Below are 12469 nucleotides of genomic sequence, written 5' to 3' on the forward strand. Positions count from 1 at the left end.
TATGAAATAAAATACATAAAATGCATTCATATTCAAAAGGATAAATTTCTTCCCTTGTAGTACTTTCTAGTTAAAAAAAACTATTTCTTTAAGTTAATAAAATCTTGAAATTGCACTGTAATTGAGCATGGCAACGGTTCCCACTAGCTTAAAAGGATAGGTGAAAGTGACTCTGGGGTAATGAAAAGTCAGCAGTTGGACAAAGAAATTCTCCATTTCTCTGTTCTTTCTGTTGTCCTACAGTTTGGAAAAAAAGGAATCTATGTAAGAGGAATCAGAATGCTTATTGTACAAAAAGTTGTATGTTCTCTTGAAAATACTAAATTATAGTGGTGAACACAGAGCCTGGAGTTCGTCAATAAGTAGATAATCAAATTCCAGCTCCACCTTTTACTAGCTTTGTGACCTTAGGAAGTTAGTAAGTGCTCTTATGCCTCAGTTTCATCTAAAAATGCAGAAAATGATAGAATGTACCACATAAAGTTGTTAATGAAAATTAAATGCTAAGTAAAAAATAAACAGTGACAGGAACAGCAACAGGAAGAATAAACAGGTGATATTAGTAAATACTGACAAAGTTAATGTAATATTAACAATCAAAATTTTCTGATTTTAATCACTTTTTAAACCCAGACTGGCTTAGAAATTTTTTTAAATACAATAAATGTTTATCTTGCATTTTATTTACTGAAATACCATGAACTGAAATAATTAGTAGCTCTACCTTTTTATAATAATGAATAACCATTACCTGAACTTATAATTTCTGTAAACTCTTGAAATCCCTCAGAGTTTCTGTGAAAAACTAACCAGTAGTTTAAATGTATGGTTACCACTCAGTAAATAAGAATATTTGGTAAGTCAAAACATCTAATTCCCTGACCATGTCAGACAGCCCATCCACCAAATATCATAGTACTAGAAATAAACCACTTTGCTCACTAAACCATCTCACAAAGCACAGTACGAAACCTTACCTATCTTCATCTTTGTCATACAGTTGGTAATACTCTCCACAGCCATTCCAAAACGTGTTATCCACAACTTCTTGCCTTCCTGTGGCTCCATTTTCTGGTGTTATTTGGTTATCTTCTGTTTCCCTCTGGGTAACTCTTGCGAAAGGCAGATCCAAGAACATACAATCATGTTCTCCATCATAGTCATCACATTTTATTAAGAGGTCATCTGAGCCATTTTCCTCAACTTCCAAAGCCTCTCTCCACCTCTGAACACTTCTTTGTTTAGCCTCATGCCTATTAAAACCTGTTTCTTGGTCCACCTGGCTTGAACTTATCAGTTTCCTAACTTTGGGCCTCACTACCTGTTCAGGAGAACTTCCCTGGTTTTTGCCCCTATCACTGGTATTTTGCTCACTGCAAATATGCCTGGGAGCACAGGTTGAATCTTCAACTGAATTTTCTCTTTGTCTCTCCTGGCTAGTATTATTTTGTTGTTTCTTTCTAACCATTTCATCTTCAGAAGAGGACCTCTGAAATTCCTGATTGTTCTGATTGACAAACTCAGTATCACCGGTTGAACTTTTCACTAAAGTTACTGAATCTACCTCTTCAAACTCATCTCTTAATTCACAGTTAAAAGAGGGAACTGTCGGTGAAAGACCAGTGTATGCCTCTACCTCTCCATTTTCCAACTCAAACACTGTATTGCCCAATGCTTCCTGATATCTACCACCTTCCACAATGTCTGCAGAGAGCTGATGACGGTCATTATCCTCTCCATGTCTGCCATCTGGATCATATGAGTCAGTATGAACCAATGTAACTCCATTTTGGACACTTGAAGCATTACAAACTCCTGAAGTATATTCTCCCTCAGAATGATTGTGAAGATCCGTACTGCTTCCTAAGGTCTCCCTGCCTTCCTCGCTATGATGTACTGCAGCAAAGGATGGACTGCTCTCAATGGTTTGATTCAATGCTGTATCACAAATGGGAATTTCTGCTTCAGTTTTTTCAAATAAAGGGTCACTGGGTAAAGAAGAATGAACTTGATCCAATGGACTGGAACCTTCATAGGGAACAAAAGAAAACATATTTAGAGGGATTAATTTAGATAATGTTTTATTTAATAATGACTCTTTAACTAGAAATCACATTAATTATTACTTATTTGAGAATATGAGTGAATCTCTCTGACAGGTGCTTCTAGGCTTCCTAACTTAACTGGGAGGGTGGACTGGTTACCCTATGAGTTCATTTATGCCACTGTGTAGCCTCTTAATATCCTCTCCCTCAGATGTCTTCTGTAGGTTTTTCACCTAAATCCTAATACCTAAAACATTCTGTAAAAGACATTTAAAAGAGAGGCTAATGAGAGACTAACAATGAGAGGCATAAGTGAAGTCACAGGGTAACCAATCTGCCCTCCCAGTTGTTGGACTGTGCAATTCAGACTTAAATTATTTATTACATGTAGTTTTTAAAAGGTGGTTATATAGATATAAAAACAGGCTATATATAGATCTAAAAGAAATGAGACTCTACTGTGTTTTATGTCAATTCAGAAGATTATATCTCAGTCCCTAGATACATAATATTAGATTTCTATCCCCAAAATGAATTGTTAAAATATATCTACAATGAGTTAACTTTAACTATGTTACAGCTATCAGTGAAAAACAACAAGAGTCAATATGTTGATTCTCTGTCATAGTTTGTCAGAATTCTGAGACAAGAGTAAAATCCTATCTACTCTACAAATCACTTTAAACATGACTATCTTTTACCACCACTAATGTAATAACAAAAAATGAAGATGCTAAGACCTGCTAGAACAAAAATTTATAAATAACTGAAGGGAAGTCTTGTCATATCACAAAAAGCCTGCTTTAACAGTGAGCTTAGCTAATAATTCAGATTCTTGTATATAAATGACAGTAAAAAAAATAACCTAGAATTATCAAGTTTGCTCAGGACAAGAGGAAGATGACATTCCAGTCCAAAAATGTGTAGTTATAGTACATGGATACCTACAAAATACTTTTTCAAACTAATGAATAATTAGAAAATTTTAATTAAATAACTATGTATTACTTGACATTTATATTTTTATATGATTCTAAAAGAATCAACTTAACCAAGCTAAATTATTGAGATACAAATAAAACAACAAAAAGCTATTTAAATGTAATATGCAGGGAAAAATATACTCAGTTCACATTAAAAATTTTTTTGGATTGAAAGATGAAGATTTCCTCAGGCTGAAGTATGTGACAACATGTAATCACTGCCATGACAATGTAGTTATAGTTTAATGATTGGCCATATTCTATCTTTTTCTAGGTTTAAATGTATATACTACTAAGTTAAGAGAAAATTTTGAAATGAATTTCTTGATAGGAAATGTATAGCATTTATACTCAGAAACACACATAAAACCCACTCACTATTTAAAATACTACAAGAGTAATTCTTACATGGTTATTAATAGCTTTTAAATAATCCCATGTTGCATACCTGAGGAATTTTCTTTTGGAACATCATCTAGTTCCAACACTTCATAGTCATCACCAGCCCTACCTAAGCTTCTTTCATGCCTGGTCATACATGGTTTGAAACTGACATATGCATGTCTTCTGCCATATCGCCTGCCTGTGATTGTCTGATATCCTCCTGCTGGTTTGGGCCAGGCCGCCTTGCTGGAGTCTTGATCCATTGCTGAAAAACAGAGTTAAAAATAAAAGAGGCACAGCAATGACTCTTATTCTGACATTTGGGGTAATGTTTCAACATATATTGCCAAATCATATGCTACTGAACATAGAGTGCCCCTTACTAGTAATATAAAACATACTTGAAAAGAAAACATGAAATACTACATTATGAGAGTTATGTGACCCCCTTATCCCCCAAAATACCTTTTAAAGTTTGGTTCCTTTAAGGTATTTCAGATTTTTATAACATTACTTACCCCAAATTTTTTCCACTTGCTGAATTACTATACTGTAAAAGCTCCTTAAGGATTGGAGAATGATTCTCCAAGTTCAAAGTACCTTATGTCTAAGTGCTCAATACATATTTGTTGAGTGAGTTACTCGCATGCACATGATATGATGGTTTCAATTACATTAAAAGTGAATAAATTCCAGTCAAAGGTAACAAGTAATTTCTTTAAATGGTATCTGTACTATTATAAAGAACTAACGAGACCACAATAAAATATATCCCAAAGACCAGGGTCAGGTAAAATTCTCTGAGAAGAAAACAGTGGTGAGCCAAGTCAAACTTTTCAAAACTACCAATAGTATACATATGGTATGTATGAAAAGAAAAAGCCATCAACATTTGAACAACTTGAATACTAAGTTCTGATGCCTGAGGGATATATAGTAGCAACAGTAGCATCTTTTACTGAGTAGGACATTATCTCATATATACATATAGCAAAAGTTTGCTTAGTCAATTGAGTTTTATATATATTATGTAGGAACTAAACAAAATATTTTCTCACAGTATACAGAACAGTCAATAAATGAAAAAGTTACACATTTTTGTTTTATTGCATTAGAATAGGAAATATAATTGCTTTTAAGCACAAAAACAAACATTTATAACATTATAATATATGATACCAAGTGTTACATTGTTACTTCAACCCCTCACAAACCTGTTGAGGTGGATACTGTATTTTATTTTAAAGAATAAAAAACTAGGGTTAAAATGAATTATTTAAGAAACTTGTCCAATAACCCAATATTATGACTCCAGAACCAGTACCCTTAACAACACCTCCAAAAGAATAGTCTCCAAAGTGAAAAGCACAATAGATGCCAAGAGGGTATGGAAAGAAAATATGAGTTTCTATTTATACTCATTTTTGTATCAAAAATTAGAAATTAAGCTTTATAAATATTCAGTACATGGATTGAAACTAGCCTTAAGTAAGACCATGATCACACATCACATATGGTACTCAATGAATCTGGAAGGAAAAATATGAAGTTCTCAATGTAGAGGAACTGACAGAGACACCTTGCTTACCTGCTGGCTCTTTTTCAGTATACTGTGACATATATGGCAGTTTTTGTGTGCCCAGTTCAGTGGAATTATGGATGTGATTTAGTTTTTACTCACACAATGGATAAGCTGCAGGAGATTCCTACAAAAAAACCATGGATTAAGCAAAATAGTAATAACACAGGCACAAAAAAATAGCAAAACTAATCCTACTTCTCCTAATGAAGTTCTTAGCTAGCCCATAATAACAGAGAAAAACACAATTGGATCTGACAAGTCAATCAAAAAACCTCAAAACTATGAAGATGGCTATTTGAAAAGAGATTTAGATCTCCTCTTGAAAAACCTTGCCTTAAGTATATATCATCCTTAAGATTGACAATGATAGTAACACATAAATAATTTATAAGTAAATAAGCAAATATATTGGGAGAAGTGTTGATTGGGGTCAAACTGTTTGGTGGTCTACTGCACACTATCTGCTTCTCCATCAAGCACTAAAGTTCCTTTAGCCCTGGCATTGTTAAAAGACGTTAACCCTACAAGTACAAACTTCATTTTAAAAATGTATAGTGGCTTATGACAATTAATAATTAATATGTATAAAAATGATACACTTGTTCTTTACAATAGTCAATTGATCATTCAGATATTTTAATCCCTAAGAAAAGCCCATTCTAAATTAGAAAAACTAAAATTTACCATGCTAAGTATACAGACTTCATCTGTTTTGAAATTAATCCATTTATTTATAATTTTAAAAGTTGCAACCTGTGCTTTTTTTAAAGTTTCTCAAGAGCTTAGCTTTTTAATTAAATACTTTAATTACTTAGACACAAGTTATTGCTAAACTGCCTACCACCATCTTAAAGTTGTTACAAGATGATAATTCTGAAAATTAGTTTAACTGTGTATGTTATCTATCTAGCCATGTATAGCTATAAATTAACATACATGAAAGTACACACATTCTCCCATGTAAATTATAAATTCAGCAATACGTTGTACAGGAATGTTCTAATATAGCTAAATAAAGTCAGACAGTTAAACAACAGATAAAGGGTAAAGGAATATCAAGAAAATAACTCTACCATACTGGCAAAAACACAAGCTCTGATTAATAGTGTTTTAATAGTAAGAAAAATAATCTGCAATTAACTTGAATATTCACAGATTCACAGTATAATACATGGCAGACTCAAAGGTCGGGCATAGATTTAAGTTCATGAGTATTTTACCCAAAGCCTTTTCTTTGAAATAAGGCAATATTCCAGGCACTATTTTCAGTGCTGAGGATACAACAATGAACAAAATAGACAAATATTCCTGCCTTCCTAAAACTGCAGTATGGGGTATAGACATTAAACAAATAAGTAAAAAATAAAGATATGTTAGACAATAAATACTATGGAGCAAAATAGAGCAGAGAATAAAGAGCTGCTAGGGGTGTGCAGTTTAAAGTAGTGTGGTTAGGGAAGGCCTCACTGAGAAGGGATCATTTGAGCAAACACCTGTGAGGAGGGTGCCACGTGTAAACCTAGGGAAAGAACATTCTCAGCAGAATAAAAAGATACTGAAGTGAGAATTTCCAGAATTTACCTTAGCAAGAAGTCGGATGGAATAAGGAAGAGGGAAAGTAACAGATGAGGTTAGAAAGTTAATTAGGGAGAAGGGAGTAAGGTGGAACAGATTACATAGGTCTTTACAGGATAATAGAAGAAATGTAGGTTTTATTTTGAGTGAGAGGGAAAACCACCAAACAGTTCTGAGAAGAGAACTTCTGTTTTAAAAGGAACACTCTGGCTACTGTGTTTAGATGAAGGGGAACAAGGTCAAAGGAAGGGAGACTGGCTAGAAAGCTATGGAAATACTGACAAGAGATCACAGTGGTTTGGATCAGAGTAAAAACAGGTGGTGAGAAATGGTCAGATTCTGGCTATATTGTGAAAGTAGAGCCAATAAAGTTTTCTGATATAGGTTATGAAAGAAGGTAAGGATTTGAGGTTGACTCTAAGTTTTATAACCTGTGCAACTAGAAAAACAGAGTTGCCATGAACTAAAAGGAAAATTTGTGGAAGACATAGGTTTGGAGAAAGTATCTTGAGTTTAGTTCTGGATATGTTAAATTTGACATATCTATTAGATATTCAAGTAGAAATGTTAAATAGGACGCTGGAGTTCACTGGACAATTCTGAACTGCCAGTATAATTTGGGAGTTATCAGGATATAGACAATATTCAAAAGGGCTTGAACTTGGAAGAGATGTCTAAGTAGGCGTGGAGAAGGAAAGAAGTTCATGGGCTGAACCCTAAGATGATCCAAAATTAAGAGGCCAGGTTAAAAGAAATATCAGGAAAACCGACCAGTCAGAGGGGCTTGTGAGAGAAAAGAAAAAAATCCAGGAGTGTGGATGTCAAATGAAGACAGTGCTTTAGATCAAAGAATTGATCCACTGTGCCAATGCTACTAAAAGGTAAAGTATGACAAGGATCTATAACTGACCACTAGACTTATTAGCAACATGGAAAATTACTGGAGTTCCTGACACAGGGCACCTTTGGTAGAATAGTGGGTATAAATGCCTGATCAGAATGTGATGTTAAGAGAGAGTGCTGTTACGAGTACAAAATCATGAAAATCACTGTTTCTTAATCATACTTTTCTTCAACACGAATCCACTTCCTTCTAAAAGATTCCTTTTGGAGCCCTCCAACATCCTGATATAAATTTAGTCTACTTGTTTTCAAGATCCAACTACTTCTGTGCTAACTTTTGATGGTACTTCTGAGTTAGGTCCCCTGTTTTGAAACCCATGTTTTCCTTTGTTTGTTTGTTTGTTTTGGGAAGGGGTGTGCATTTGTTTGTTTTGTCTTTACTAGAAGATCTTCAAGTAATTGTTTCAGGAATTTTATGTAAGGAGGTAAACATTGAGTCGTTGCATGTTAAAATATTTTCATCTTTCCCTTACACTTTGGATATAGGTCAAAACAAAATCATTTTTTACAAACTCTAAAAGGCAATGTTTTCTAAGTATCCCACGTTGCTGTTAAGAAACTGTTCTGCCAGTTTATTTCTCATCCTTTTGTACGTAAACCAATTTTTCTCTTCAGAATAATTAGGATTTTGTCTTAATAAATGGTATTCTATAATTTTGCAAGGACTTTCTTAGGCCATTTAAAAAATTTCTACTGCATAGCCCTAGTAGGACTGCTTTAATTTAAAGGCTTTCGTTAGATTGTCTCAAAGATGTCCTTTTTCTTTTCCATCCTATTTTCACTGTATTTGGCCCACGTAGTTTAATTCTTTGTCTCTAAACTTTTCTTTCTCATTTTCAATTTACAGAATGGTAGCTTTCATCTGCTTTAAATTCCAGCCTTCCAATATTCTCTACAATAATTTTTAAAATTCATATACGTCTTAATTGTAAAAACAAAAACAATAACCAAAAAAAAAAAAACCCAAAAAACTCCATAAATATGCTGCTGTCTAAGAATTAAAGGAGTTAATCAGGGAAGTATTAATTCTAGATCTTCCAGTTATTTACCTAGATATCATTATTTATCATTTTAACTAGGATAGTACACCAGCAGCTCTAGACAGGCAATGGAAACAACCTTCAAAAGAATACAAGGAAAAGCATGGGTATGGGGTGTACACTTCCCACAGCAGAACTGAAAGACTGTGGTGAATTTAAAGATAAAGACCTTGCTTTAAGTGCATTATGTTTATTAAACACACTGTGTCTTTATATTCTCTAACGACACGAATTTAAACAGTTGTCAAAAAAGGGATGAATGAATGAATGGCAATTCTATGCTCCTATCTCTGATGGAAATATGAAAATATAATGAAAAGAGACACAGAGTTGGAAATACTTATATTTTAACTCCAACTCTTATACTTACACACATTAAATGAAAGCTAGTGGTAGTAGAACTAATTCAGAAAACTAAAAATCTAAAATAGTAAGAAAAGAGGACCTTCAAGATGGTAGAGAAGATAAGACGTGGAAGTCACCTTCCTCCCCACAAATACATCAAAAATGCATCTACATGTGGAACAACTCCTACAGAACACCTACTGAACGCTGGCAGAAGAACTCAGACTTCCCAAAAGGCAAGAAACTCCCCACGTACCTGGCTGACAGGGTCTTGGTGTTCCAGCCAGGTGTCGGGCATCAGCCTCTGAGGTGGGAGAGCTGAGTTCAGGACACTGGACCACCAGAAACCTCCAGGCCCCACATAATATCAATCCACGAGAGCTCTCCCAGAGATCTCCATCTCAATGCTAAGACCCAGCTCCACTCAATGACCAGCAAGCTCCAGTGCTAGACACCCCATGCCAAACAACTAGCAAGAGAGGAACACAACCCCACCCATTAGCAGAGAGGCTGCCTAAAATCATAAGTTCAGACACCCCAAAACACACCACTTGATGCAGTCCTGCCCACCAGAAAGTAAAGATCCAGCCTCATTCAAAAGAACACAGGCACCAGTCCCCTCCACTAGGAAGCCTACATAATGCACTCCACCAGCCTTATCCACTGGGGGCAGACACCAAAAACAACGGGAACTATGATCCTGCAGCCTGCAAAAAGAAGACCCCAAACAAAGTAAGGTAAGCAAAGAAGAAGACAGAGAAATACACAGCAGATGAAGGAGCAAGGTAAAAACCAACCAGACCAAACAAATGAAGAGGAAATATGCAGTCTACGTGAAAGAGAATTCAGAGTAATGATAGTAAAGATGATCCAAATCTTGGAAATAGGGCTTCCCTGGTGGCGCAGTGGTTGAGAGTCTGCCTGCCAATGCAGGAGACATGGGTTCGTGCCCAAGTCCGGGAAGATCCCACATGCCGCGGAGCGGCTGGGCCCATGAGCCATGGCCGCTGAGCCTGCATGTCCGGAGCCTGTGCTCTGCAACGGAAGAGGCCACAACAGTGAGAGGCCCGTGTACCGCAAACAAAAAAACAAACAAAATCCTGGAAACAGAAGAAAATATAAGAACCATTTAACAAGGACCTGGAAGAACTAAAGAGCAAACAAACAATGATGAATAACACAATAAATGAAATAAAAAATTCTCTAAAAGGAATCAACAGCAGAATAACTGAGGCAAAAAAACCGGATAAGTGGCCTGGAAGATAAAATAGTAGAAATAACTACTGCAAAGCAGAATAAAGGAAAAATAATGAAAAAAATTGAGGACAGTCACAGAGACCTCCGGGACAACATTAAACACACCAACATTCGAATTTTAGGGGTCCCAGAAGAAGAAGAGAAAAAGAAAGGGACTGAGAAAATATTTGAAGAGATTATAGTTGAAAACTTCCCTAACATGGGAGAGGAAATAGTCAATCAAGTCCAGGAAGCACAGAGAGTCCCATACAGGATAAAACCAAGAAGAAACACGCCAAGACACATATTAATTAAACTATAAAAAATTAAATACAAAGAAAAAATATTGAAAGCAGCAAGGGAAAAGCAACAAATAACATACAAGGGAATCCCCATAAGGTTAACATCTGATCTATCAGCAGAAACTCTGCAAGCCAGAAAGGAGTGGCAGGACATATTTAAAGTGATGAAAGGGAAAAACCTACAACAAAGATTACTCTACCCAGAAAGGATCTCATTCAGATTTGATGGAGAAATTAAAACCTTTACAGACAAGCAAAAGCTGAGAGTTCAGCACCACCAAACCAGCTTTACAACAAATGCTAGAGGAACTTCTCTAGGCAAGAAACACAAGAGAAGGAAAAGACCTACAATAACAAACCCAAAACAATTAAGAAAATGTGAATAGGAACATACATATCGATAACTACTTGAAATGTAAATGGATTACATGCTCCAATCAAAAGACATAGAGGGGGCTTCCCTGGTGGCGCAGTGGTTGCGAGTCCACCTGCCGATGCAGGGGACATGAGTTCGTGCCCCGGTCCAGGAAGATCCCACATGCTGCGGAGCAGCTAGGCCCATAAGCCATGGCCGCTGAGCCTGCGTGTCCGGAGCCTGTGCTCCGCAACAGGAGAGGTCACAACAGTGAGAGGCCCGTGTACTGCAAAGAAAACAAAAACAAAGACAAACAAACAAAAGACATAGAGGGGCTGAATGGATACAAAAACAAGACCCGTATAGATGCTGTCTACAAGAGACCCACTTCAGACCTAGGGATACATAAAGATTGAGAGTGAGAGGAAGGAAAAAAATATTCCATGCAAATGGAAATAAAAAGAAAGCTGGAGTAGCAATTCTCGTATCAGACAAAATAGACTTTAAAATAAAGACTATTACAAGTGACAAAGAAGGACAGTACATAATGATCAAGGGATGGATCTAAGAAGAATATATAACAATTGTAAATATTTATGCACCCAACATAGGAGCACCTCAACACATAAGGCAAATGCTATAAACCATAAAAGGGGAAATCAATTGTAACACAGTAACAGTAGGGGACTTTACCACCCCACTTTCACCAATGGACAGATCATCCAAAATGAAAATAAATAAGGAAACACAAGCTTTAAATGACACATTAAACAAGATGGACTTAATTGGTATTTATAGGACATTTCATCAGAAACAACAGAATACACTTTCTCCTCAAGTGTTCATGGAACATTCTCCAGGATACATTATATCTTGGGTCACAAATCAAGCCTTGGTAAATTTAAGAAAACTGAAATCATATCAAGTATCCTTTCCAACCACAACACTATGAGACTAGATATCACTTACAGGGAAAAAAAAACTGTAAAAAATACAAACATATGGAGGCTAAACAATATGCTACTAAATAACCATGAGATCACCAAAGAAATCAAAGAGGAAATCAAAAAATACCTAGAAACATGATGACCCAAAACATACGGGATGCAGCAAAAGCAGTTCTAAAAGGGAAGTATATAGCAATACGATCCTACCTCAAGAAACAAGAAACATCTCAAATAAACAACCTAACCTTACACCTAAAGCAATTAGAGAAAGAAGAAAAAAAAAACCCAACGTTAGCCAAAGGAAAGAAACCATAAAGATCAGATGAGAAATAAATGAAAAAGAAATGTAGGAAATGATAGCAAAGATCAATAAAACTAAAAGATGGTTCTTTGAGAAGATAAACAAAATTGATACACCATTAGCCAGACTCATCAAGAAAAAAAGGGAGAAGACTCAAATCAACAGAATTAGAAATGAAAAAGGAGAAGTAACAAGTGACACTGCAGAAATACAAAGGATCATGAGAGATTACTACAAGCAACTATGTGCCAAAAAGATGGACAACATGGAAGAAATGGACAAATTCTTACAAAAGTACAGCCTTCCAAGACTGAACCAGGTAGAAATAGAAAATATAAGCAGACGAATCACAAGCACTGAAATTGAAATGGTGATTGAAAATCTTCCAACAAACAAAAGCCCAGGACCAGATGGTTGCACAGGTGAATTCTATCATTTAGAGAAGAGCTAACACCTATCCTTCTCAAATTA

General features: G+C 35.6%; 1 protein-coding gene across 4 annotated transcripts in view; it reads right to left on the reverse strand.

The window, feature by feature from the left end:
* PJA2 (praja ring finger ubiquitin ligase 2) overlaps positions 1-12469 on the reverse strand; it is a 362495-nt gene that overhangs the window by 48483 nt on the left and 301543 nt on the right. For all 4 annotated transcript variants that reach the window (XM_067031430.1, XM_059063152.2, XM_067031428.1 and 1 more), the window contains 3 exons: positions 5001-5118; positions 3477-3677; positions 978-2028 (listed from right to left, as the gene is read on the reverse strand). In XM_067031430.1, the coding sequence (XP_066887531.1) occupies positions 978-2028; positions 3477-3677; positions 5001-5031 (1283 nt within the window). In that variant the 5' untranslated portion in view covers positions 5032-5118. The remainder of the gene's footprint in view (positions 1-977; positions 2029-3476; positions 3678-5000; positions 5119-12469) is intronic.

This window comes from Kogia breviceps, chromosome 4 (genome assembly GCF_026419965.1).
Source record: "Kogia breviceps isolate mKogBre1 chromosome 4, mKogBre1 haplotype 1, whole genome shotgun sequence".
Lineage (NCBI taxonomy): Eukaryota > Metazoa > Chordata > Mammalia > Artiodactyla > Physeteridae > Kogia > Kogia breviceps.